Consider the following 27,725-nt stretch of genomic DNA (forward strand, 5'->3'; position numbering starts at 1 on the left):
CCCCATAAAGTGATAGGATTGGTTACTTAGGTTAATGATGTACGAAAGCCTGCTATCGCAACCTCTGTGTTTGAAACTCTTGCAGTTTGACAGTAGAAACACTCACCTATTGCTATGACTGCTTACTTCATTCAGGATACTTTTATTGCATAAAAAAAACATGAACATTTAGCAAGGTAAATAAAACAAACAATTCATTCATTCATTATCTGTAACCCTTATCCAGTTCAGGGTCGCGGTGGGTCCAGAGCCTACCTGGAATCATTGGGCGCAAGGCGGGAATACACCCTGGAGGGGGCGCCAGTCCTTCACAGGGCAACACACACTCACACATTCACTCACACCTACGGACACTTTTGAGTCGCCAATTCACCTACCAAAGTGTGTTTTTGGACTGTGGGAGGAAACCGGAGCACCCGGAGGAAACCCACACAGACACAGAGAGAACACACCACACTCCTCACAGACAGTCACCCGGAGGAAACCCTCACGGACACAGGGAGAACACACCACATTCCTCACAGACAGTCACCCGGAGGAAACCCACGCAGACACAGGGAGAACACACCACACTCCTCACAGACAGTCACCCGGAGGAAACCCACGCGGACACACAAACAAACAAGAAAAACATTATTTTCCTGGAGGGCATTTTTATACATTTATCTTCTTCACTTACAAAATTAAAGCAAATTTAAAAGGACATTTTTAATAAACAAAGGCGATTAGAGATTTCCATTGATGATTCTTTAGTGATGCAGTGTCAGAATAATGTTCTGTGTTTAACCTACAGGGTGAGTCAAAGATCACAGGACACCCTTTTATTTCTTTGATACATGGCCACCTTCCCATTGGAAACACTTGCCCTTGATCCAATATGGTGGCATTCAAGATGGCCGCCATGTTCCGGATATAGCGTTAAAGATAGGCCCTGATTTGCACAACCTACCTGATTCGGATGGCGCATTCACAGTCTGCAGCAAAGAGGCTGTTTTCTAAAGCAAAGAGAAGCTTAATATTCAAGAGTGAGTAACTTTAAACACACATAAAAATGACTTTGTTACAGTTTGAAACAAAAAAGCAAAGTGTGTTTATTTACAACTGACGATTTTTGTTTAAATAAAACATGAAAAAATAATGGGGGGGGGCACAGACGACGTTCAACCAAAAAGGGTCTTGTCTCTTGTCTACAATTAAGCTCAAAGAAGAAATTTGTAAAATACCTGAGCTATCAGCAGTGTGTACACAAGCATGATGTTCTGCGCATGAGCAGTCCAAATCATGTAGAGGTGCAAATCAGGTAGCCACAGGCCCCTCACACATTACTTGCTGGGGTATTCAGATAAAAGATTGTCCTGCAGCTTTTGACTCACCCTGTATTTTAAACATGGCTGCCCTGATGTGGGGGACCCTCTCCATGGACCACAAACATGTCCATTTTTAGTTTATGATTTGAACACAGCAGCTGACATTACAATTTTGCAAAAAATCTTTTCACACTGATGTCCACTGACATTTTAGAAATGTATTCTTCCCATGTTAAGTTGTTATTGTGGAGATAATTGTTTTCTCTGGACAGCGTTGATAAACAAAGTTAAATCTGGGTCTACATTTAAATTGATTTTTCATTTCATGTGAGCTGCTTGCCCCCCTCCAGCCATCATTAAAACTAATGTGTGTTCATCATAGATGAAGCTGAAGAAATTATTTCCAAGGAAAACCACCTAATGACTTCAAAGTGGGGCGGCACGGTGGCGCAGCAGGAACCTGGAGGTTGTGGGTTCGATTCCCGCTCCGGGTGACTGTCTGTGAGGAGTGTGGTGTGTTCTCCCTGTGTCTGCGTGGGTTTCCTCCGGGTGACTGTCTGTGAGGAGTGTGGTGTGTTCTCCCCGTGTCTGCGTGGGTTTCCTCCGGGTGACTGTCTGTGAGGAGTTGGTGTGTTCTCCCCGTGTCCGTGTGGGTTTCCTCCGGGTGACTGTCTGTGAGGAGTTGGTGTGTTCTCCCCGTGTCCGTGTGGGTTTCCTCCGGGTACTCCGGTTTCCTCCCACAGTCCAAAAACACACGTTGCAGGTGGATTGGCGACTCGAAAGTGTCCGTAGGTGTGTGAGTGAATGTGTGTGTGTCTGTGTTGTCCTGTGAAGGACTGGCGCCCCCTCCAGGGTGTGTTCCCGCCTTGCGCCCGATGATTCCAGGTAGGCTCTGGACCCCCTGCGACCCTAAATTGGATAAGCGGTTACAGATAATGGATGGATGGATGGACTTCAAAGTGACTACATGCAGATCAATGAAAATGCAGTTAGTGCCCATTTCTGTCTCCTCCCACACAGCTCAAAAGTCCCACCCGACAAAGTGGCGGAATTGGTTCCTTAGGTTTATGACGTATGAAACCCTAACGGACTGTTTTTGGAAAATGGCAGTTTGAAAGCAGAAACCCTCAGCCATGGCTCTGAGTACTGGGCTTTTTAACAAGGTAAAAAAACATTGAGATTCACTGTAGGGGCACTTTAATAGACAAATACATATACCATAATATATATACATACATAATTACCCAAACAAATTCAATGATTGATTGCTCCTTTGTAACAGCTGCTGTGTTTTGTTGTCCTCCGCAGCTCCGGACCGAAAGGCGGCCGTGCTGAGCTTGTCCGCCGCCGAGGAGCTGTTTTTTGGTAAACACAACAGGCTTCCGGTGCATATCGACTTTCTCCGCCTGTTCGCTGCTAACCGATGAATTTCGTTGGTAATTTGAACAAATGGGCGAGTAGGGTGGATATGGTGAGTGCGTGTGATTTGCGAGACTCTTATTTATCGAATTGAGTGGGTTTTGCGTTTAGGATGACCGCTTAAAAAAAGGGGAAAACACTGTTGTTTGACGAGGCTGAAGTTGGTTACTTATTCGACTGCTTTTCAATGGAATGTTCCGTTCCACCTTAAATGGCGCAGCGGTGAACGTTACCGTTGTATTCTCCGTGAAGACTAGAACCGTTTGACTGTTTACTGGAACTTTTTGTTCCACCTTAAACGATGCGGCGGTTAAAGTTAGTTACAAATTGACCAGGGTTCGTATTTGAATTTCTTCGTTCCACCTTAAATGGTACAGCCCTCTACCTGCGAGAAAACAACCGCCTGCACCATTTAAAGTGGATCGGAAAATTGGAAAACGCAGCTTCAGCTTCATCCTGCAGCCGATTAGATAACGTGCCGACACAAAAACAAAGGTAAGGTTTAATCGGTTAACTTTTATTTTTTTAAAAAACGTCCATTTTCGCGTGTTTTTTGTCCCTTCCTCCCCCTCTTCCACCGTTGGCTCGTGCGAGTCCCGCCGTTTGTTCGCGCACAAAATGTCCGTGTCTTGTTTGTGTAGCGAGGTTAGCTTTAGCTTAGCGGTAGAGCAATGATTTGTTTCACCTCTTGTGTCTTTAGGACTTCGGGAACAAACTGAACCAGGCTCTCTCCTCTGGCTCTAAATTTCTACCCACAGCAGCAGTGAGAGGTTCTGCGTCTTTTCAGCACTACGGCCGCCCGCTGGGCCCCGGCGTGAAAGTCAAAGAGGAGGACGAGAGTGTGGAGGATTTCTTCCATTTCGGTGAGAAATTGGTTTCTTATTGCCACAGTTAGAAGAGCGCGCAGTAAACACCGCATACAGAGCTTTAATTAATGTCCTTGATTTAAGTCGTAAAGTGTGGGTTCGTGGTGTATTTCGGGGGAGGGTGGGATCGATATCCGATACCGATACGTTTGTGAAATTAAATATATTGAGACAGTCGTTTCTACGCAATGGCGTTGCTATTTTGGTGGGTGTGGGCGTTGTAATGTGCGGTATTTTTGCAAATCAACGAATAGCTTCATATATATATTTGGATTTAAATTGTTAAGTTGAATTTTTGGTGTAAATTAGCTCCCTTCCCTTTGATGAATGTTTTCCTGCAAGAACTGAAGTCTCCAGTGAACATTAATATATTTTTTTCTTCTGCTTTTCCCCTTTTTACTCTTAAAAGCTCAGCATCTTCAGCAGCAGACAGGAGAGTGTCTAACAGCTTGCTGTGGTGGATCAAACCCCAAAACTACTCTCTCTACGTCTCTAACTAACTCCCTCACGAGCGAGCCGCCCAAAGCGAACAGCCAGCCTTCGGCCGAGCGGCCGTACCACTGTCAGGACTGCGGGAAGTATTTCAGAATCAGCGACATTAAGCGACACCAGAGAATCCACAGCGGCGAAAGGCCGTTTCCGTGCTTTCAGTGCGGTAAGAACTTCCCCACTTCAGGAGACTTGAAGAGGCACGAGAGGATCCACACGGGAGAGCGGCCCTACCACTGTCTTCAGTGTGGCAAGAACTTCTCCGACTCAGGGCACCTTAAGCAGCACGAGAGGATGCACACGGGAGAGAGGCCTTACCAGTGCCCGCAGTGCGCCAAGCGCTTCTACAGATCAGGAGACCTCAAAAGACACCTCCGGATCCACAGTGGGGAGCGACCCTACAAATGCCCCCAGTGTGATAAGACCTTCTCTGATTCCGGGCATCTGCGGGGTCACCAGCGCATCCACACCGGAGAACGGCCCCACAGCTGCACTCTGTGTGAGAAGAGCTTCTTCAGGTCCGGTGACTTAAAGCGGCACCACAGGACGCACACCGGAGAGAGGCCCTACCAGTGCTACCAGTGCGGAAAGAGCTTCTCAGAATCGGGACACCTCAAGGAGCACAGGCGGATCCACACCGGCGAAAAGCCCTACCACTGCAACCAGTGCGACAAAAGCTTCTCCAGGCTGGAGCGGCTCAAAGGCCACCAGAGCATCCACACGGGCGAGAGGCCCTTTCACTGCGCCCAGTGTGGCAAAAACTTCTTCAGGTCTGGAGAGCTGAAGAGGCACCAGAGGATACATAACGGGGAGAGAGCGTAAAGTTGACTGGCATTAGTGGTAGATCTTGGTTTTTGCAGGGCATTCGTTTTCTTTGTGGCAAATCTGACCGCTGATGTCCCTGTGCTCAGCAAGTCTGTTCTGGCCGTGGGTAACATGGTTTAAGAGAGGCTCTAGGTCTTATGGAGTACTCTAGCATTTTTCAGCTTAAGCATTTGTATTGTATGGAAGCCTTTTCCAGCAGGTAGATGTAGAAAAGTGGCCCAAGAGGGCTTTATTTATTTATTTTTTTCTTTCCCCCACCAGTGAAATGGTTTGTCTTTGACCTGAGCGCAATTGGCTTATTGCAGTTAGTTACTGTGGGCCATAATGTCATGTGCTTCTCTGGAATTGCCAAAAGTACAAGAAATCCTTTTGAATCAGACATTTAAATAAAGGCCATTGGGCAGTTGCCTCCATTATCTGTGTCTTCTTTATCATATGCTATAGATGCAACAGATGTATTAGAAAATGCTGGAGTGTTCCTTAAGGGTTTGCCAAGGGCTGAAGCAAAGACCTGCATTCGTGTTGGCTCTTAGCGAAGGAGGGTCAGCCATGCATGTGCTGTTTGATGTATTTACCACAGAGTAATTGAGAGGGCAGTGATCACTGGCTGCTGATCCTCCTTTCTAAAACATTTACTGTATACATTCTTATTTGGGTTTTACATTTAAACAGTTCAAACTATAGACAGTCCCAATCAAAGTGAAAGGAAAATCTTTCTCATCATTTCTTTGCAATTCAGTCCATAATGTATTCCAAATGTCTTTATAACTGCTACCTCTACATGCCTTTATTTACAGGGAAGCGCCTTTAGAGCACGACCTGTGGTGACGGTGGCCTTCCAATACCAGAACAGGTCCACTGTTACTGTTAAACCATCTTTACGTTATTTCTCTTTTGTAGACATCCCTATAGACGCTCATTCCCAGTAAATTTACACAGTGGCGTTTAAAGTGTGGTTTGTACAGTACAATGTTTGTATATTGTAGCAAGGTATATCGTCAAGTGAAAGACTCTGTAGAACTGTATATTGTAAAGGAGATTCCTAATGTGTATGCTTACTTTCCTTGTATTTACGAGTATTTTACTTTTTTTAATTCCCTTCACACTGAATTCCGTTCGCAAGCAGAAGCAGTCAATGTCTGTGAAGGTTGAATTCAACATGAGATATGAGTGTGTCACTGACATGAACTGTTGTCTTTTGTCGTTTTTTTCTTTTCCTTTCTTTGATGTATCACTGTATGTAATGGCACACCATGATCTTGTGCTTGCTTCTGCCACTATTGTGGCGCTGTAACATGCTACTGTATTCGTTATGTAAAGCAGTACATTGGGAAGATATTCTTAGTTAAATATAACACTTGGTCCACTCCTCAAATATATTGTCACCACTATTTTGAAAGTAGTTTTTACCAAGTACGAGTGTTAAGTTCTCAGCTGTGGAACCACAATTTGAGTCTCATTTATATTTAAGAAGTTTTGGGGGCTGCAACTGGTAAATTTTGTGTTAATCAAATATCCCACAGATCCTCTGAATTAGATTGTGTCTTAACTACTTTTTTGCATTTCTTCGAATTGTTTTTTTTTTTTTAAACAGAAGTTTGTATTTAATCGTTTATGGGTTTTGTTTAGTTTCTTTGGCCTAGACTCTTTTTTTTTTTTTTTATAAATCTATCCAAAACAAATTGTATTTTTGAAAGGAATTAACAAAGACGCCTTGTTTAAAATACCACATGGTGGTAGAGAATGAGGCGATATTTGAAGCAGCTTTCTGACTGAATCCAGGCTCTAGAGTAGAGTAGGTGTGGTCATTTCCGAGCCTGGGCTGCCCCTTCCTTTGCCTGTGCATGAGTGCTTTCTTCATATGTTAATGTAATTATCCCTTATTTGCACAAAATAAATACATAATCACTGCTGACAGGTTTACTTTATACATGCTAACTTTGCTTGCACTTACCATTTTCGTCAGTGTCCAAAGAAAAATGCTTATCTCCAGTGGACAGCAGCTGTCCCTCACGTTGTGTGAAAATTTCCTGATAAACGTACCTTCTACCTGGCGCTCATTCTCTTTCTCTTCTCCCTGTCTCTTTTACCTCCTTCCTTCTCTCCCTCCTTTCCATCCGTCTTCTTTTTTCCTCGTACCACCTATCTTCTCGTGTCCTTGGTAACCAATGACTGATGGAAATGCTCCAAAATTAAATGGAATTAAATCTTATTCGGTTGAAAGATGAGTTATCACTCTATTAAAGAACTATTTTGGAGATGTTTTTCTTTGAAAAGTGACGATTTGTTGGGGTGTTTTGTTCTTACTGAATCAGGACCAGCACCAGTGCTCTAATGTACTGTAGATCTGGTCGAAAAGAGCCAGCCACTGCATCCATCCACCACAGTTTATACAGTGATACGCAGACTTGAAGCAATCTTTTTCCTTAGTCAAATCACACTGTCACAGAATGTAAAATATGAACATATTGAGCCATGATGATTGGTTGTGGTCCACAAAATGACCCTCCTGATGATGGGCATGTTTACAGATATAACACTAAAGACATGCAGGGTGTCTATGATTTCTGAAGAACAATACTGAATAAAAGTCAATAATCTGCATGTTAGCTTAAATTTAAGTTCGTTTTTTGATGTTTGAGGCTAGTTTGCATTATAACTGAGGGGAGTGGCTGCACATTTAGTGCTTCAGCGTCCCAAAAGTGTGCCCTTCAAAGAGGACCTTAGGGCTTTGGGGTAAGAACTGGGACAGGGCCCTGTTCAACAGCGTTACTTTCATACGATCATTTGCGACAGCTGTGGCGACGTTGACGTCCTCATTGGTTACCAAGGACACGAGAAGATAGGTGGTGCGAGGGAAAAAAGACGGGACGGAAAGGAGGGAGGGAAGGAAGGAGGTAAAAGAGACAGGGAGTGAGCGGGAGAAGAGAAAGAGAATGGGCGCCAGGTAGAAGGTACGTTCATTTAGACGCTACAAATAGCTTTTAAAATAGGCTTTATTTAAATTATCTGTTCCACATTAAACGTGCAGACGTCCGGTGCTCTGTTAAACCTTAAATAGTGTGACAGCTACATGTCTTTATAAGTGAGATTGAGGTCGGTTCCTTTATTCGAACTCTTCGTTCCACCTTAAATGGACCGACGGTTGCGTATAACTTGCACGTTTTAAGGTGGTATGAAGAATTCGGTGAAAAAGCGGCTAGCTTCAGTCTCGTTTATAATTACGCATTTGCTGCTAGTTTCTTCATTTTCCTGAACTCGGTTTCATAAACTGAATTAGTCTCTTTATTTCCCTTTTTTTATGGAAAAATATACGCAGTGTTTACAAACAGTGGGGCCTAGGTGCTAATATTTAGCTCGTTCTCAGGGTCAGTCAAAACAGAGCCTTGAACGTCAAAAACGTTATATTTTTCGTTTTTATCAACCCATTTTTAACCTTTTAACAGTTTCCCCTAATTATTCTCAAAGGGGAAGTTCACCTGTTTTTCAAAAGATGGAAAGTCATTCAGAGCAGTGAAATATAAATGGATTTGTTCTGGAGAAGCGTACTGACTTACTACTTTTATAGGAATGTTATCAGGAGCTAGAAGCGTATAGAATCACTACGTTTATTGGGACATTGTTATTAGCTGCTGGGCTAGTGCCTTACTAAATAGCCCCTAGATGTTGTTTACGTTTTGTACGCTTGTGGCTGTAATAAGAATTACATGTAAAGCATCTGTTTGAGAAGTGCAGGTGTCTGACCCCTTTATATATAACAATTTATAACAGTCCAAAACCACCAGTGAATTACTCCTGAACCTTGAGGGTTTTTAAATAAATGTATAATGGTAAAAAGTCCTTGTTGAGCATTGTTTCTCTTTCCTGTGCTCTCTGTGTGTATAGCCCTGCTACATAGGTTTTTAATAATGTTTTAGGATGACATGTTGTCCCAAAACAATGTGTCAGACATCGGACACTGTCTGTCATGAGTCATAAGGAGATTTCAGATGGGGGCTGAACTCTTGAAGTGTGGTTTCTATCACCACCAACGCTACAATTCTAGTTCTGGGTTCCTCAAAAATGTAATTTCTCTCTTTGTCAATTGTCTCTAGAGTGTTAACCCAAAGTCTCTTTCCGCTGAAGGGAACATGAGAGAGAAGACTGGCGAGAGAATGATGAGATGTTTTGGAAGGTGGTATGATGGAAGGATTGGGAAAGGAAAGGTCCATTTGTAACTCGGGGTCCTTTCCATGGCTCGGTCGCTTAGACAAAGAAGCAACGTCCAGGGTTTGGAAACTTGCCGACTGCTTCTCTTCCCTCAAGCAAACTCCCCCAGCTTCTCAGTCCCAGGTGACAAAAAGCTTCCTAAGACTCGTTTAAATTGATAAGTTGCACTTCATACTTAACGTTGGCACTTAAACGACCTTTGGCACACACTCTTATCGTGTTCTTATCAGCTGTTTAGCATTTGTTTACGTGTGAATAGGGACACCTGTACAGTCCACTGTCTTCTGCTATCTCCAGCATTTGTTGTGTTAATGATATGTTATTTTAGAAATGCAAAGCAAGAGAATAGCCCTGAGTTCATTGAAAATGTCTTTGTTTTGGGTTCAGAACAGTTACATGGAAGTCCGTAAGCCAGTGTTGGAGCTGAAAGATGTTCCTCCCCCTCCGCTCCACAATGCCTCGCAGCAGCCTCTTCCTCTGGTTCCACTCCCAGCGCCTCCACCCTGCCATCTCCCACCACCTCCAGACCCCCAGCTCACACAGGGGCAGCCCCGACCTCTGGCCCTGCCTTCAGCTCTGCCTCAACCATTGCCTCAGCCTGGTAGCCCTAAAGTAAGCTTATGTTCCCGCTGTGAGTGCAGCCTCCACCTCCAGCAGAGCCCTGCTTCACTGGAAGCCAGAGTCCATGGTTTTGGTGACATTGGTGGTGGATGTAGCATCAGCAGCAGCACAAATGCTAACACTGGTGGTGGCCTTCCTGCACTTCACTTTTCTCACACACAGGGCAGCAACCTCACTGCAGTCACCCGTTCCTCTGCTGAGCACCAGCCCTCCCTTCAGCTACAGACCCCTCAGAGCTTCGGCTTTCAGATGCCAACGGTAGCCACGTCTCAGCCCATGGCGGCCCGCTCCCACCTCTCCTGCTGCGCGGGCTTCAGGCATATCCATCCCTGCTCTTCTCTCTCTCTGGGCTGTATGCAGTCCAGCCACGTGCCTGGGCCCTGCCTGCCCTCGTCCGGGTGCTGTCACTACAGTGGGGAACATGGTGATACACCCTCCACTACTCACGTCTGCTCTAAACCTTTACATCTCAATGTTGAGCACACCGCGGTCTGTCTGAAGGGAGCACACTACTGCCACCAGTGTTTGAGTAAGGTTTGTGATGCAGTCTTTTCCTGTTCTGGAGAAACCCAAGCCCAGCACAGTTTGGAGATACACATCATCCATAGCATGAAAATCACCTTGTTTTTTTTCACTCATCCTCTGTTTTTCCAGCTCCACTGACCATATATGTGCACTTTGAGGCTCTACAATTACAGATTGTAGCCCCACAGTTTGCTCTGTGTTATTTATTACCCCCTTTGACACTGTTTTAATGGCCAGGGCCACCACTGATTATGTATTACCACAGGTTAATGTGGCCAAACCTTTTCAATGCTGCAGTGACACGGTTGTCTCAACAGTGAGGATACTCAGCCAGTTTACGTGTTTCTATTAGTTATTAACAAATAACAAACATATTGAGTATGTTAAAGTGCTTGATAAATTAACTGAGGTCTGTGGAGAGCTGGAATAATTATTTATTTATTTTAATTAATTCATTTATTTATTAATTATTGTCGGATATGTTAAAAACCTGGGCCCGTGAGTCTGCTGTTTGACCATTCATCAATTGAACATGATCACAATAAGTAACAATCCAAGTTATAAGGATTTTGCCTGGATCATTGTGTACATCTTAAACATAATGTTAATGGGAAAATCTGCAAAAGCTGAAGCTGATTATTTATTTATTTTTTTTAAAGCCTGTCCAAGGATTGGCCACCTCTGACGCTGCAAATATTTGGCCGAACATTCCCCCTCCACAGACCCAGTCTGCTCCTGTGCCTGTGTGTAATGGCTGCGGAGTTCCCGGAGCTGCTACTGATGGAATTCTTCTGCACACTTCTAGCCTGGGCAAAATCAATCAAAAATACGGTCAGTAGACACTTGTGGTTCATTGCCTGGTTTTTGTGAAGGGTAGTGATGCCCAGCTATTCCTGAAGGTCACTAGTCCAGTACAGATTGCTCCTGAATGACATCGACAGCTAATTCAGGTTTAATAAAGGTGTTTGTAATGGATGACCCTGACATGAAATTATTTCTATATATTAACCATTTGAATTTTTGTTATTTTGAGGTTCAGAACATCCATTTTTTTATTATTAAAGGCTAAGGAGCAGCTCTATGAAAGTGTCAAACAAATAAATACAGTGGAATTTGAGTTCCTAACTTGTGTTTATTGAGAGTCAGAAAACATGTTATTTCTTACTAATTGAAGGAATAAGGTTTAAAAGACCGTTGGTCCCCCCCCCCCCCCCAACGGTGTTTGGGAAACTCTAATAGGCGTCTTGCCTGTGACGTAGATGGTGGACAACAACTCTAGAAGCTGCACTTAATTTAATGCAAAATGAGGAAAAGGTGTGTTGTTTTTGGCTGCAATCATTCAATGTACAGTGGGACATCTGTGAACAAATGGCCCAAAGATCCCAAAATATCCAGAAAATGGACTAAATCTGTCCACTTTAAACGGGCACTTTGGAAAGGACCATCCGCTCACTCCGTTATCTGTAGCTCATTTCACTGGCGCTTTTCCAACAATATGGGCATGTAAGGACACCAACGAAAGGTGTTCAAGAGCCTCTGTAACATGGAGGTAAACAGGGTAAGGACACTCACTTCGCCTGTTTTAGTTGGTGTTAGTTAACGTTAGCTTGACTCGCTAAACTTTAGCTAGATACTGTCATAACAGTCGGTCATAACGGTGTTTTACCACGGTGTTGTTCAGCTGTTGTCCACCAGTGACGTCACGGTCGCGTTCGAGAATTTCCGTAGCGAGCTCGGGTTTTTCCGTCAATTTAATAAAATTGTCAGTTTTAAAGCAAATTAAGCTGCTATTTTCATTTTAATTCATACTTATATCTGTCAGTAACTACAATAATGTGGAATATTCATGGAGGTCCATTAAGTGGTGCTTAGCCTTTAAATAATGTGAGATATAATTGAAAACTTCTTTCAAATTGCAATTTCATTATACAGCCCTTTTATTTCACGTAGCCCTATATTTTAACCAATATTCAACTTCTATATTGAAACTTTGTGTTTGGACACTAAAGCTTAATAATACACCAATGAATATATATTAATTTCTGTCAGGGTCCACTGAGAGCGGAGGGCAAGAGTCTCTACCCCCAGTGGGTGTGTTTTGGGACATTGAGAACTGTGCCGTACCCAGCGGGCGTTCTGCTGCCACAGTGGTGCAGAGGCTCAGGGAGCGCTTCTTCCAGGGCCATCGCGAAGCTGAGTTCATCTGCGTGTGTGATATCAGCAAAGAGAACAAAGCTGTCATTCAGGAGCTCAACAACTGCCAGGTACGCAGACATTCACACCACTACTGCCAGCCGTTTACAATTTTTATCTGTGTGTATTTTTAAAGTGGAAATCTTTTCAAACAGGTGACAGTAGCTCATATAAATGCCACTGCCAAAAATGCTGCTGATGACAAACTGCGGCAGAGTCTGCGGCGCTTTGCTGAAACACACACAGCCCCTGCTACAGTCATCGTGGTTTCTTGTGAGTATTTGCCACCTTTTCAGTGTGGTATTTTTGAAGCAAGTGGAGTTATTTTTTTAACTTGTTTAATGGAGGTACGTTAAAATGGTATTTTTAAAAAATGAGTGCAATTCCTGCTTAATTTATTTGTGGAAGTAATGACAATTCAAGAAATGGATGAGATGATTAGATGGTAAACTTCCCTAGAACGTTCCTTCAAGGACGTTTGAGTTCCTTCACTGTCACTGAACTAAAACTATGACTTTGTCCTATTTGTCTCCTTCCAAAAAGTGGTGAAACGTTCTGTTTAAAGAGATCTTCTCTTTGCAGCTGATGTGAATTTTGCCAGCGAGTTGAGTGACCTGCGTCATCGTCATAGATTCCAGGTCGTCCTGGTGCATAAAAGTCAGGCCTCGCCAGCTCTACTGCAGCATGCACATGTGCACGTCCCGTTTGAGGACTTTGTGTCAGAGCTGCCTCCCAGGATGCTTATCAAATCACAGGTACGTGTCTCTGCTCCCCACCTCAGCGTCTCAGAAATGGGGTCGGGTTCTTTAGTCCACTTAAAACCAGTTTCTGTTCTTGGTCATTCATGGAGTGAGTGAATGATGCACAGTTAATTTAAAGCCTCTGTAAATGGAGTCAGTAAGGAATATCATTTATTCAGGGGGTTGATTTACGTATGATGTTTACCAGAATGATAATAGGCTTGATTTAATTATGGAACTCTGCCTCCCTCTGACCTTGGTAACATCTAGACTGCACTGCACTGTTTCTGAAGAACAGCAGTGCAACAGCAACAACCTAGACTCTATCTACAGACATGAGCGCTGTAGGCTGCTGATAATGCATGTAATCATTTGTGCACCACTTCCCTTTTTTCCAAATTATAGAAACAATATGAAAGTGGGTTGCACTTCTCAAAACCAGAAAGAGCTTGCCTTGCCCACTGCCGTAGGCTGTAGTTGATACATGCAAAGATCTTTACACAACTTGGTCATGTTTGAGCCCTGTTCCCCAATATTTAAACAAACACACTTCTCAAAACCAGTACCTTCCAGAGTAGAGCAGTCCCAGAAAACCTAGAGTTGGTCCCTTTTCTTTGCTTCCCCCAGCCCTGTTTCAACCTCCTCTTTGTGCACAACCTCCCCACGCACCGTGATGCCAAGGCTGTCAGTAGCAGGCTTCAGCGCCTGTCCAATAACTGTGGCGGGAAGGTTCTGGGCGTGTCCGGTGGCACTGCCGTGCTGCGATTTGCCAGCGCTGAGGCGGCAGAGCGCGCTGCAAAGCGCATGGAGAACGAAGACGTCCTGGGAAACCGGATCACTGTCTCTTTTTCCCCCGATGTGCCGCCGCAGCAGGAGGAGGAAGAGGAGCAGGGTCGACTCCCCGCTTCCTCCTCCTCCTCTGCGGGGCTGTTCCTCCCCGTGGAGAAGCCACGGTCGCCACGCCGCCCCAGACGGGCGTCGCGGTCCTGCCAGAGCGGCAGAGATGCTGGCGTAAACGTTCCAGAAAGACCCTACAGCCCGAGGAAAGGGGGGCATGCGTCTTCCTGCAGCCCAGTGATGAAGCTTCTTTCCCAGGTCAGCAGCGTAATTGTCTGCCTCGCCGCCTCCCCGACCCTCCAGACCTGACATTCTGCTGCCTGCCTGCTTCATAAATCTCTGCGCACCAGTCTAATGCTCTCCTACAAATGCAACAAACAGCAGTCTAGAATTGTGGGTGTACCACCTGGGGTGTAAATGACTTGCGTATACATAAGAATATGTAAGGGTTACTATAGTGATAAGGGCATTTCAGCTGCCCGCGAGCAGAGTGGTTTGTAAGCACAGTGAATACACGTGACACAACCCTTTTATACAGTAGTGGAATATACACCAAAATATTACAGCATTTTGGCTGGAAAATTGCAGATTTGAAGCAGCACATCCTTACGCACTGCTATATATTTACACCCCTGTCTTCTAAATTGAGATTAGTTAATTCTGGCTAATATGAAGCCATCTGCCATTTTGTATTTGTTTGAGAACGCTGGGATGGTGTGTCGAGAGTGTGACCCTGCTTGCTCCTAAACCTTGTCTGCATCCCTGCAGGTCCCATAGGATGTTTCTCTCCCTGATGCTGGCTTGTTGCTCTAACCTCATCATTGACAGTGTGTTGTGGGCTGGAAGAGTTCATCAGTCATGTTGCTTATTTTCAAAGCTCATTTGAACTAACCCTCTTTCTTAAATTCATTTGTTTTATTTTTCTCTTTCCTTTCACTATTTGTCTTAGTGGTTTTCCCTCAGTAGCTGAGTGCCGCCTGATTTTACTCTTAGGAAAATCAATCTCTTTTTAAGCTGTGTATCTTTATGATTTGGATGCATTATTATTATTTATTTATTTATTAAATTAGCTTTTGAAAAACGAGTTTCTCATTTGTCGTCGTTCAAAACAAAAAAGAGATTTTGGAGATTGGTTTTTCTGGCGACAGCAGTAAAATCAAGGCTAATTACTTCTGTATAGTCCTTTTTTTTCAGTTTAAGAATTGAATGACCTCCCTTACTACTTTACTTATTCAAACCAGGACACAAGCGGTGTGGAGTCTAGGCCCAGGACGGGATTTATTCTGGAGAAAAGCCGTGCTGCTTCTGCATCTCCTCTAAACAACAGCCTGACCTCTCAACTACAGCCTGCCAAGCCTGGCTTTCCCAATGAACTCCTGCATCGAGGTCGCAGGTACTGCTCCACAATGCCTTTCATCAGCGCAATGCGTATCAAACAGCTCTGAATTTCTGATCTCAGGGGAAGAAATGTTTCCATTGGTGCATTCACTATGAAAGCTTCCTTCATATGGCAAAGGAAATATAACAACAGTGATGCATTCGTTGGGCTGAGGGTGTTCTAAAAAGGGTGTGTGTGTGTGTGTGTCTCTCTCTTTATTTGTAAGGAGAGACTCGTGTAGTCTGCGCAGTGTTACAGATTCTCCCATGGAGCCGTTCCAGGTGAGCACTCCATCAGCCTTCAGTAAACTCAACCTGCACACTTCCTTCAGCCCCCTCATGTTCTCACAGGGTTCCTCCTCCTCCAGGTGAGTGTCTCTAATTTTCATGCTGTTCTACATTCGTTTAACAGTTGTGCTTTTTTGGGTTTTGATTATTAATGCCTTTTCTCACCCTCTTTCTGTCTCTCAGAAGTGCATCTCCGTGTCTGTCCAACCGCTCGTCTCCGCTGAGTGTACCTTCTCGTAGCCCCTGTCCCGATGCTCATGCTGAGCCATTTTCGGACGGAGCAGACATCCAGGTGGCTAACCTGGACTACAGGATGTCCCGCAAAGACCTGCAGCAGATCTTACTGGACACTTTTGCCAAACACGGGAGGGTGAGGAGGAAAAAAATCACTGCTCTTAGAAGTTGTTCTGTAGTTAGAGTGTAATCGATAGATAGATAGAAACTTTCTTTCTTTCTCTTTCTTTCTCTTTCTTTCTCTTTTTTCCTCTTTCTTTCTCTTTTTTCCTCTTTCTTTCTCCTTTCTTTCTCCTTTCTCTTTCTTTCTTTCTTTCTTTCTCTTTTTTTCTCTTTCTTTCTCCTTTCTTTCTCTTTTTTTCTCTCTTTTTTCTCTTTTTTTCTCTTTTCTTTCTTTCTTTTTTTCTCTTTTCTTTCTTTCTTTTTTTCTCTTTTCTTTCTTTCTTTTTTTCTCTTCTTTCTTTTTTTCTCTTTTCTTTCTTTTTTCTCTTTTCTTTCTTTCTTTCTCTTTTCTTTCTTTCTTTTTTCTCTTTTCTTTCTTTCTTTTTTCTCTTTTCTTTCTTTCTTTTTTCTCTTTTCTTTCTTTCTTTTTTCTCTTTTCTTTCTTTCTTTTTTTCTCTTTTCTTTCTTTTTTTCTCTTTTCTTTCTTTCTTTTTTCTCTTTTCTTTCTTTCTTTTTTTCTCTTTTCTTTCTTTCTTTTTTTCTCTTTTCTTTCTTTCTTTTTTCTCTTTTCTTTCTTTCTTTTTTCTCTTTTCTTTCTTTCTTTCTCTTTTTTTTTTCTCTCTTTCTTTCTCTTTTTTTTTCTCTCTTTCTTTCTCTTTTTTTTCTCTCTTTCTTTCTCTCTTTTTTTCTCTCTTTCTTTCTCTTTTTTCTCTCTTTCTTTCTCCTTTCTTTCTCCTTTCTATCTCTCTTTCTTTCTGCTTTCTTTCTCCTTTCTATCTCTCCTTTTTCTTTCTCTTTCTTTCTTTCTTGTAATCTACAATATGTATATAACAAGTTAGGGTTTACCTGTCAGACAAGAATTGTACTATGCCTTTAGATGTTGTGGTGATTTAAAGCTGATATCCTTTTATTTGTATAATCTCTGTTATGTTTGTTGCTTTTTCAGGTGAAGAGTGTTGAGCTCAGTCCTCACACAGACTATCAGCTAAAGGCTAAAGTGCAGATGAGCTCTCTGCAGCAGGCTATAGGAGCTGTCAGTATCCTTCACCGCTATAAGATCGGCAACAAGCGCATTCACGTCTCCCTCATCACTGGCGCAAATAAGTCTCTTGCCTGCCTCAGGTACTGGCAAAGAGTTACGGCTTTCAGTGTTTATTAAAACCTTTTTTCATAAAATTCACTTGATTTCTTGTGTGCTTTGAATTGTCTGTCATACCAGATGAGCTTTTGTGAGTGTTAGGATTAAAAAGGATTGAAAGGATGTGGTCAAATTAATGCTATAATACTAGGAGTTTAAATAACAGGTTCTTCTCATGAGTCTCATACTTGTACAGGGCCACAATACTCGTCGTTGTGAATTAAAAAAGAAAATGCGTACCTACTGCCTTCTTTCACTGGTGTGTTCAATGTCGCTGGGAGGCACTAATATCTTTCTCTCTGTTTCTCTTCCCTGCAGCTCAGAGATCATCAGTATTCTGCAGGATTCTCCAGCCAACTGTCTTCCACTCTTCAAATTCACAGAAATATATGAGAGAAAGTGAGCGTCTTTGTTGCTTATATACACACGTATTTAGAGGTTTTTTATTTGAGTATGAAGATGGTCATTTTTGGTGTCTACATTGTGTATTCTAGCATCTGAGGTCATCAGGTGATGTGTGGGGTTTCCCGCAGTGCTTTACAGTTAGGGCGGCCGCCTTGACCATGAAGGGCAGCCACCTTTACAACGTGCCCCCCCCCTCACCCCCACATTTCATTCAGTTTCTGCTATGTCCCGTGAACCGTGATTAATCAATTCACTGTAGAAAACTCTTGATGATAATAAGAGATCCTTCAAAGATCCGAAGTACGTTCTGTGACTTGTTTAATGCGATCTTCCTCAGTTTTAAATCACAAACATGCTTTTGGAAGTATAACCCAGTGTTTAAGGCGAGCTGAGTGTCGTCTGAGTTTCCCCGTGGCTGTGTGTACACGAGGTTAGAGCACCCCCACAAAAACTAACACAGTGCGTTTTCTGGAGCTTGTCTGCAGGTCCTTGGTTGGTGTGTTTGTTGATTATAATTGATCTAAAAGGTAATCATATATTTCTGGTCTCTGTGTTAACGCCTCTCTCCTTTTTCGTAGGTTTGGCCGTAAACTGGTGGTTAGTGAGTTGTATCGCTTGCCAGAGGTGGTGGCCGTGCGCGAGCAGGGCGGAAGCCGCTTGGTGTGCCTTCTCTCAAGCGGCATCAACAGAAACAGTCCCTTGAGCTCCTCCCAGTCCCACGATGGTTCCTCCACCAGCGGTAGCCCGGTGGTGTTTGAGGAGCTAGAGTATCATGAGCCTGTGTGCAAACGCCACTACACTCAGCAAAACTTCAGGTAAAAATCAGTGACACCTGAGTCTGTGAGCATGTAGTGAGCATGTAAACTGTCTGTGAGGAGTGTGGTGTGTTCTCTCTGTGTCTGCGTGGGTTTCCTCTGGGTGACTGTCTGTGAGGAGTGTGGTGTGTTCTCCCTGTGTCTGCGTGGGTTTCCTCCGGGTGACTGTCTGTGAGGAGTGTGGTGTGTTCTCCCTGTGTCTGCGTGGGTTTCCTCCGGGTGACTGTCTGTGAGGAGTGTGGTGTGTTCTCCCTGTGTCTGCGTGGGTTTCCTCTGGGTGACTGTCTGTGAGGAGTGTGGTGTGTTCTCCCTGTGTCTGCATGGGTTTCCTCCGGGTGACTGTCTGTGAGGAGTGTGGTGTGTTCTCCCTGTGTCTGCGTGGGTTTCCTCTGGGTGACTGTCTGTGAGGAGTGTGGTGTGTTCTCCCTGTGTCTGCGTGGGTTTCCTCCGGGTGACTGTCTGTGAGGAGTGTGGTGTGTTCTCCCTGTGTCTGCGTGGGTTTCCTCTGGGTGACTGTCTGTGAGGAGTGTGGTGTGTTCTCCCTGTGTCTGCATGGGTTTCCTCCGGGTGACTGTCTGTGAGGAGTGTGGTGTGTTCTCCCTGTGTCTGCGTGGGTTTCCTCTGGGTGACTGTCTGTGAGGAGTGTGGTGTGTTCTCCCTGTGTCTGCATGGGTTTCCTCTGGGTGCTCCGGTTTCGTCCCACAGTCCAAAAAACACGTCTGTAGGTGGATTGTAGACTCAGAAGTGTCTGTATGAGTGAATGTGTGAGTGTGTTGCCCTGTGAAGGTGAATGAATAATAAAGTATGTCCTTAACTGACAACATGGAGGAAATTCCACTCATGTCTTTTTATTATACTTTGAAATTCTAGCAGAAAATGTGTAGATATCCAACAGAAATTATGTCTAAAGTATAGACTCAAGAACATTTTATAATGTATGCATTTAAAAAAATAATCATTGCAATAAAGACAATGAGCTTTTACGATACTGATGTCACAGAAGACTACAGTATGCAGTGAGCTCTCCTGAAGTCTCGCTTTTGTGCAGTTGTTTTCAACATCTTTTTATGTCTCTGTTTAATTCTAGTGAGGCGGACTATGACCCTGATACATATAAGATCCCGTTTGTGGTGGTGTCTCTGAAGGCCCTGTCTGCTCACGTGCACAGTTTGCTACAGTCTCATGAAGGAACTGTCCCCTTGCTCAGGTAACACACACACACACACTCAGGCTTCAGATGGAGCGTTGCCTTATTAAGGACCGTTGTGGTGGATTTGTGTATTAATGTACAAATCCATTCAGAGTGGTCTGAATTGAAAGCCTAGAACCAGAATTGTTCAGTGGTGGTGATTACAATCTTCCAAAACCCCTCGGGTTCTCTACACTGCACCATTTCACTTAACAAAACAAAAAAAAAAAACGTTATGTCTGTTAATGTTTGCTTCTATACTTGCCTACTATCTCAGTTTCCCAGAGTGCTATGCAGCAGAGTTCAGTCCTCTGACTGTGGCTGAGGAGGGGAAGTTGGAGGGAAGCGTTCCCCTGGAGCATCTCATCACATGCATACCTGGCATCACCATAGTAACCGCACAGAACGGATTCAAAGTCATCAAATGGATTCACAACAAACCCCCACCACCCAATGCAGGTGGGTGGATGTACGTGCGTGCGTCCATCTAAAGTTTGCGTTCTGCAGCTGTCATGGCATTATCTAACGTCTCTGTGCCCTTTTGGAGAACTTCTACACTTTTATTTTACTGTTATAAATTCATGTCATGTTATGACATCTGTTCAGCCACGGGTGGCACTGAGCTCTTAGGAGAAATAGCCTGCCTCTCCCTGTCAGAGCTGATTAGACAGATATATATTCTCTTTTTCTTTTGTCTGAAACACTGTGTATGTACTTGGTGGAGTTTTTTTTTTCTCCCAGAGCAGATGGTATGGCTGAGGCTAGTGTGGGTGGACAACATGCTGTTTCTAAAAGGCAAACGCAAGGAACGGGAAAGGTTTTATTAGCAGAAATACTTGTTTATATTTATTTATTTAAATTACAAAAGACCCACGCCCTCCTGGTTCACTTTAACCTTGAGCAGAAAGCTTGACTTGTGGTAGTATAATTTAAATAGAGCACCCAGGGCATTAGTTTGCTAATTGCGCTGGGGTTTTGTAAACTCTCTCTCTCGCTCTCGCTCAGCTCAGCTCAGCTTTTGGCGCTCAGTATTTGTTTGTTTATGTATGTATTTAAATTGTGTGTGTGCTCTGCAGACCCATGGTTGCAGCGCTCGAAGAGTCCAGTAGGTAACCCCCAGCTGATCCAGTTTAGCCGGGAGATTGTTGACCTGATGAAGAGCCAGCCTTCCTGCCTGATGCCCATTACAAAATTCATCCCCGCCTACCACCACCACTTTGCGAAGCAGTGCCGTGTCTCTGATTATGGCTACTCCAAACTGCTGGAGTTGCTGGAAGCAGTACCCCATGTGCTACAGGTGGGTGTTGTGGACTTTCTTTCCCCGCCCCTCCCCCTTGAATTTTTATTACTCCAAGGTTAATATCAAACCAATGTCTTTAAATACAGATCCTAGGCCTGGGCTCAAAGCGGCTGCTGACCCTCACACACAGGGCACAGGTGAAGCGCTTTACTCAGGATCTCCTCAAGCTACTGAAGTTTCAAGCCAGCAAGCAGGTTGTCATCAGGGATTTTATGCAAGCGTACCACTGGTCAGTATCATCTCAGTTATACACTCTAAATGTAATTCTCTGTAGAAAATCACAGTGAAAAGTCATATCGAATAGATTTTGTGTTCTAAATTACCCATAACCCTGTGCAGTTTGTAAATATAACGTTTGGTCTGTGTTCCTTGTGACAGGTGCTTCTCCAGAAACTGGCGAGTGGTTGATTATGGGATGTGTGACCTGATGGATCTGCTGTCAGAGATTCCAGACACCACAATCACCATCGCACATCAGGACTCGGACACAATCATATCTGTGCCCAAGAGAGGTGAGGTGTCGTTCACCCACGCCGTAGTTGCTTTGTCTCTTCTGTTTTGATCCACTGTGGGTCGTAGTTATTAAACGCCTGAAGGAACAGCACCATGAAAATCTACCGACATCGTGATTGCTTTGTTTTCTTTGTCACTCAGAGAGGACAGCAGAAGAGGTGGAGCGCACTAAGCAGTTTGGGAAGGAGGTGGTGGATCTGCTGCGACACCAGCCTCATTTCCGCATGCCCTTCAGCAAGTTCATCCCCACGTACCACCATCACTTCGGCCGCCAGTGCAAGCTCACCTACTACGGCTTTTCCAAGCTCGTGGAGCTGTTTGAGGCCATTCCTGATGTTCTCCAGGTTGGAGCATGTTTGTTTTGGTTGGAGTTCTCATTTAAATGTGTTTATTTACTTAAACTTTGGTTAATTTATTTTATTAATCAATAAGTACACATCGACATTTCAGAATGGAACTGGACAAATTTTGTTTGTTTATTTAGAGGCAGAGGGCTTAAGGTTTTTCCTCGTGTGTTTTTGTGTGTCTCTTGTTTATAGAAATGATAAAATTGTTGTTGATGTAACCTTTCCTGACTCTTTCCCTGCGTGTCCAGGTTCTAGAGTGTGGGGAAGAGAAGTTCCTGGCTCTGACTGAGGTGGAGCGGGTGAAGGCTCTGGCGGCTCAGCTGGTGAAGCTGCTGCGCGCACAGAGAGACTGCACTCTTCCTATCAGTCAACTGTTGGCAGAGTACAGCAAGACCTTCGGCTATGGCCTTCGCCTGCAGGATTTTGATGCCAACACGCTGCCAGCTCTTCTGTCTAAGCTCTGCCATGTTGTCAAGGTAAACAAAAGTGAGGTTTAATGGTGTCACTAATAGACGTTTGTTTTGTGATTTCCATTAATTAGTAGCAACATGTAGTTGACTCCAACATGATGAAATGAGCTGTAGCCCCCCTCTCTCTCTGATTCTGTTCTCTCAGGTAGTAGATGGAGCTGAAGAGAAGGCAGTACATCTCATCAACAGGAAGTCTTTGCGGGCACTGACCTCTCAGCTCCTGGCTGTGATGATGTCCCTACCAGATGACCAAAACTGGCTGGGAGTAGATGCACTGCGCACACAGTACGAGTCGCTGTATGATACGCCACTCAATCCCTGTGAATACGGCTTCGTCTCGCTTAGCGAGCTACTCAAGAGCCTGCCTTACCTGGTGGAGGTGTGTGACTGTGTGTGTATGTCTAATAATTTGATTCACAGTGTACATAGAAAAGGAGTTGATGGGTTGATTTTCTTGAACCGCTCATAGGCAAATAAATTGTGCTCAAATGTTAAGTAAAGTGAATGACTTTGGGAAAATGTTTAGGGCAGACACTAAGTTATGGTTCTGTTTTTGTAGAAAAACAGGTTGTGGTTTTTTTTTTTTTTTTTTTTTAAATCTGTTTCCATTGAAATCGGTAGGAATCTAGGATCCAGATCAAAAAAAGCTTTTCTTTCTGTGTTTTATTTTTTTATTTTTTCCCCAACAGCTGTTTGAGGATGAAGGAGATGGTGATGAAACCGAAGAACGTGTGAGACTAACCCAGCTGTACCAGTTTGCCCGAAAGGTCAGAGCACTTCTCCACACCTATCACTACAACCAGATTTTCCTGACGGAGTTCTGGAGCGCCTTTGGCAAGTACACAGGATGTGAATTCCAGCCTCGTGACTACGGATACAACACTCTGGATGAGCTCTTGGCTGCCATTCCACAGGTCAGTTCAGAACTCGTTCAGTTCAGTGGGGACCGTTCTGAGAAAATTCCAAGAAGGGAGGGCAACAAGACCAAAAAATTGTAATTATAGGATTCGGTTCGAGGAACACACCTGCTAGACCTGTGTCTGTGTTGTTTCTGTTTGACTCTAATAGACGTTATTTATTTAAATACAGATTTTTTTATTTATTTATTTATTTTTTTTAAGAGTCTTAGAGTCTTTCATTCATTCATTATCTGTAACCCTTATCCAGTTCAGGGTCGTGGTGGGTCCAGAGCCTACCTGGAATCATTGGGTACAAGGCGGGAATACACCCTGGAGGGGGCGCCAGTCCTACACACACACACCTACAGACACTGTGTGTTTTTTGGACTGTGGGAGAAAACCGGAGCACCCGGAGGAAACCCACGCAGACACTGTGAGGAGTGTGGTGTGTTCTCTCTGACAGTCACCCGGAGCGGGAATCGAACCCATAACCTCCAGGTCCCTGGAGCTGTGTGACTGCGACACCTACCTGTTGCACCACTGTGCCGCCCCATTATAGTCTTGTAAAGGCTATTCATGTCTAAAATGGTGTAGAATTCAGAAACATCTAAAAAGGCTTGTTCTGGTGCTCAGGAATGAGTTTGAGTGTATTTTTATTTATTGATTTATTTTAGGTGGTCTGGATCAAAGGCCATGGTCACAAGAAGATCATAGTCCTCAGAAATGATATGAAAGGTAAATATCACTTAATACTGACTGTATGAAAGACTTTGTATTTTGCCCTTATTTAAAGGTGGCTCTTTACCCATTGCGTATCGCGTGTCTCTATATATTCTGTATGCTATGTATCTAGATTTGTGGATCAGCAAATAACGGGCTCGGCCTAAACAATGCTGAGTCAAGCTGAAAAAGTTATTGGGTTAAGCCCAGAATTACTAAAAGGTAGCATGGTGAACCGTTAAAGTTCAGTATTATACTGGGATCCTTCAGGTAATTGTTTTTCAATTCGTCTCATGCCATCATCATCTGTGTTTCGCTCTCTAGCTCGTAGCAGCCCTGCTAATACAGAGAGCCCCAAGTCAGAGGAGGTCAGAGAGAGCCAGAGCCCTGCCAGCACTCAGGATTCCGGCACACACAGCCCAGGTAAACACAAACACAACATACCCACACACATGGGAATGCACTGCATCATCAGAATGATTCGCTGGCAGTCTTCAAGCTCGTGGGAGGAGGAGTGTGAAGCCTTCGTCCTGTACGGGTACAAACCTGCAAATAAAAAAAGGCAAACGTTTGGGTGACCGAGCGGTTGTGTTCAGCCATGGCGTGTAGCTCTTAACACCTTATGTACTGTTCAGGAAGAATGCACCAGCCTGAGAGTATTGTTTGTGTATAAATATTAACAGAGAATGCCTCTTTTTTAGACCAAAGTTAATTGCATAAACCAGTGGTCACCAAATATTCTGCAGTGCACCTCTTTTGTAGATAAGAGTATTTTTGAGCACCTCGCTCTCACACAGGGAATCACTGGGTTGAACGTTCTCTTACGCCCTCAGGTGGCAGCACAGGTGACGCGGAGCTGCTGTGTCTGAACTCCTCTCCTGTAGACCTGCTGTGTGGGCCGGTGCCCTCCTGCCTGCCCTCCCCTCAGCTCCACCCAGACCCCATCCTGCTGCAGCACAAAGACCTAATCCGCTTCGAGGAGCACACGCACCTCCAGCTCTCAGGAGGCTCCGATCAGCCTCAGCCCGTTCACGACCGCCAGCCCCAGCCGGCTCTGACACCCAGCAGCTACACCACGGAGCGTCAGACCCTTTCTGAGTTGGAGAACGGTGCTCCTGATACATCCGTTATTGTTAAGTTAAGTGTTGCTGAAAGCTCCACCTCTGTTCAAGAGAAAGCTGATATCGAATCACATGCCATCGCGACAAAGCCTTCGCAAGCTCCAACCCTCAAACCGTCCGCCGCGGACAGCCCCAGCAAGAGACCGTTACGGAACAAAGTCAAACTAGCGGCGAATTTCTCTTTCTCACAAGCCCCCTCAGTCTAAAGCATCTATTCATATCAGGTCCTGGAAGGTCAGAGCTCTGTGTGGCCTTGTTTACCTTGCTCACATTACACCCAGTACAGGTCACAAAGGGCCTTAAGCAACTAACTGAACTGATTCAGTTTTTTTGGGCAAAGAAAATGCTGAACCTTGGCAGTGCTCTGGCCCTGCAGGACTAGATCTGAGTAACAGTCACTGTGCTTAGCCTCTCGCTCACATTCTCCTTCTGCTTCGACTGTTCGACTTTTATATATTAGTAGCCTTTTTCATGTCCTGGTTTTGCTCTTTGTTTCTAAAGCACTTAACAGCTGAAGTCTTGCATTATTGAGTTATCATCAAAATCACAACCTCTCTTTGTTTTGTTAGGGTTAAAAAGAAAGAAGTCTGCGCTCTGAGTTGGCTGTAACTGAGGCTCCAGCTCCCAGTATCAAATCTTGTTCACTCTTGCTTTGGAAATCATGATTTTTCTTTGCCAAATGAATTTGCAATAGTGTGGTGTTTTGAAGTCCTCTGACTGCACTTACTGTATTATGTCCGAGTTCTTTTTGTAGTCATCTTTGTATCTCCTACCTGAGTAGATTTTACAGCATTGTAATATTTAGTTATTGAAAAGGGAAGCTCCACGATATTTAACCCGAAATGAGTTGCCTTCCTTTGTGTTCGTAGGGCATCTGTACTTAGTTTTGTACTCTAGAATTAGAGTTGAATATCTAGACCTGTTTTATGCTCGTTTTCAAAAGCTGTACCCGCCTGAGTTTTGACAAAAACTGAAAAGAATGGACGTTGTGTTAATGGTGCAGTTCCACTTTAATGGCAGCTATCAGACAATAAGGGGATGTTGGTTTGACCTAGGTTTTTTTTTAGCCCCTTGTGGCTGGACTATACATGCGTGTAGGATATTGTCGAGATTTGTGTTGTGGAGCACCTCGGTGAGTTTGAAGCATGCCCTCCAAAATCTAAGACCGGTCGGTGTATGCAAACTCCTGAGGCCTGGCTACGGCGGCTTAAACGGAAGTGCTGAAAGCCTTCGTTCCTGCCAAAAAGCCGAGCAACAGCTCCTTGTACGTTTTAATGAGGGAGTCTCCAGCTTATGCTTTAAGTAGGATGTTTTTGTACGAAATTTTATATGCACATGGTGCATAGATCATTTCCTGTGTGATGTCTGAAAGGAACTAGCATAGCAAGCTGTGTTTGTTTTTAATTGGTTGTTTCCGTGAGTTTCTGCTGCTGGATCATGCTAACAAGAGCTTGTATTCTTCTTAGCTGTTCCTCTGGAAATGCCAAGGTTGTTTTCTTTAACCTTGATCCGTTTTTGTGTGTTGGATGGTCACCGCTTTTTCTTGACAGGGGAGTTCGGCATGTGCGATTCATAGACGTTGGGTTTTAAAGTGCTTGGAGTGGCCACGGGGTCGGGAAATGCTCAAGGCGAAACATCATGGTATCAGGGGGACGCACAAAGGCCCTTTTGATTCTCTGTGGACCGAGTCTGGCTTTTACAATGGCTTGTATCTGCCTCGACACCATGGAAGAAGAGGAAAGCGACGCTTGAGCATCCTTCCCCTTTTACACCCACCCTCACTGTTATTGTTTGTAGATTAGTTTCCACACGAGGTCATTTTCGTTTAGTGTGTTCCCTGAAATATATGAAGACCGGAGGCGTATCCTGCATGGTGTTGACGCTGGGTTATTCCCAGTCAAGAACCTAGGTTGAATGTCTGATGAGCTGCCATTAGGGTCTAGATAAGTAGCAGAGTGGACTCCAAAAGCAAAGCAAGGGACAGTCTCCCCATAGGATGAAATCTCTTCCTTTATTGATTAGGAATGGACGCAGTTCGTGTTGAAAAGGTAAAAGTCCAGATGGGCTCAAATCTGCCAGTCATCCAAAATGGCTGCCTCTTTTTATTTGTAAGTGTTTTAGTTCTAAAGGCTTAATGAAGTCCAGCGCAGCCTAATTAAACCACTGCGCTTTCAGTTTTCAGCTCAAAACATTCCTTATTTCCTGACCCCGCCACCACAGGGTGGCCGCATCCTGTCCCGAATGATTTACTTTCATCCTGAATGTTTATAGGTGCAAGATTAAAGGATCCTGTCTGAATTTTTAGAGCTGTTTTTTAAGAAGCTTATCAAAGGCCGGATATTTATTTAATGGAGGCAGCAGCGTTTGCTGAGTCACACTGGCCTTAAGGAACCTGAAGGTAAACTTTATTTTTGTTAGTCTGAGCTGCTTGGAGCCTCAGTCACAGCTAACCTGAAGGAGGACCAACATGAATATAGGATTTTGTTTTGTACCCTTGTTTCCCTATGCAGATTTGCATAGACTTATGACGTTTCAATGAGGTTTAAAAAAGGAAGTGGAGTATTTTGTTGTAATTCACTATTGTGCATGGTCATGGATTCCGTTTGGTTGCAACATGGCTCCAGTGGTTTTTGATTTTGTGGTTTTGAATGAACCCCTGATGTGTATCTACAAACTGTGCAGTTAAGAGTAGGTCCATCTCACTTTACCTAACCAG

General features: G+C 44.1%; 2 protein-coding genes across 4 annotated transcripts; both read left to right on the forward strand.

Moving 5' to 3' along the window:
- The first annotated feature begins 2,379 nt into the window (after positions 1 to 2,379).
- Positions 2,380 to 7,236, forward strand: LOC136692811 (zinc finger protein 436). The gene is made up of 4 exons (XM_066666496.1): positions 2,380 to 2,470; positions 2,616 to 2,778; positions 3,427 to 3,589; positions 4,002 to 7,236. Exons 2-4 carry the CDS (start codon positions 2,731 to 2,733, stop codon positions 4,901 to 4,903), a joined length of 1,113 nt encoding a protein of 370 aa, XP_066522593.1. The 5' UTR covers positions 2,380 to 2,470; positions 2,616 to 2,730; the 3' UTR covers positions 4,904 to 7,236.
- A 511-nt stretch (positions 7,237 to 7,747) lies between these two features.
- Positions 7,748 to 27,628, forward strand: LOC136690981 (meiosis regulator and mRNA stability factor 1). 3 transcript variants are annotated; one of them, XM_066663151.1, is made up of 26 exons: positions 7,748 to 7,860; positions 9,032 to 9,238; positions 9,503 to 10,270; positions 10,921 to 11,092; positions 12,311 to 12,525; positions 12,610 to 12,727; positions 13,037 to 13,209; positions 13,822 to 14,289; positions 15,273 to 15,424; positions 15,636 to 15,776; positions 15,880 to 16,066; positions 17,039 to 17,214; positions 17,549 to 17,629; positions 18,214 to 18,450; positions 19,538 to 19,657; positions 19,917 to 20,098; positions 20,716 to 20,936; positions 21,026 to 21,168; positions 21,318 to 21,451; positions 21,594 to 21,796; positions 22,048 to 22,275; positions 22,415 to 22,648; positions 22,959 to 23,183; positions 23,843 to 23,903; positions 24,213 to 24,311; positions 24,722 to 27,628. In XM_066663151.1, exons 2-26 carry the CDS (start codon positions 9,086 to 9,088, stop codon positions 25,213 to 25,215), a joined length of 5,385 nt encoding a protein of 1,794 aa, XP_066519248.1. In that variant the 5' UTR covers positions 7,748 to 7,860; positions 9,032 to 9,085; the 3' UTR covers positions 25,216 to 27,628. The 3 variants fall into 3 exon arrangements, with proteins under 3 accessions (XP_066519248.1, XP_066519250.1, XP_066519249.1); XM_066663152.1 differs by having other exon boundaries at positions 7,757 to 7,860; positions 9,001 to 9,238; XM_066663153.1 differs by lacking the exon at positions 13,822 to 14,289.
- Positions 27,629 to 27,725: the final 97 nt, after the last annotated feature.

This window comes from Hoplias malabaricus, chromosome 3, assembly GCF_029633855.1.
Source record: "Hoplias malabaricus isolate fHopMal1 chromosome 3, fHopMal1.hap1, whole genome shotgun sequence".
NCBI lineage: Eukaryota > Metazoa > Chordata > Actinopteri > Characiformes > Erythrinidae > Hoplias > Hoplias malabaricus.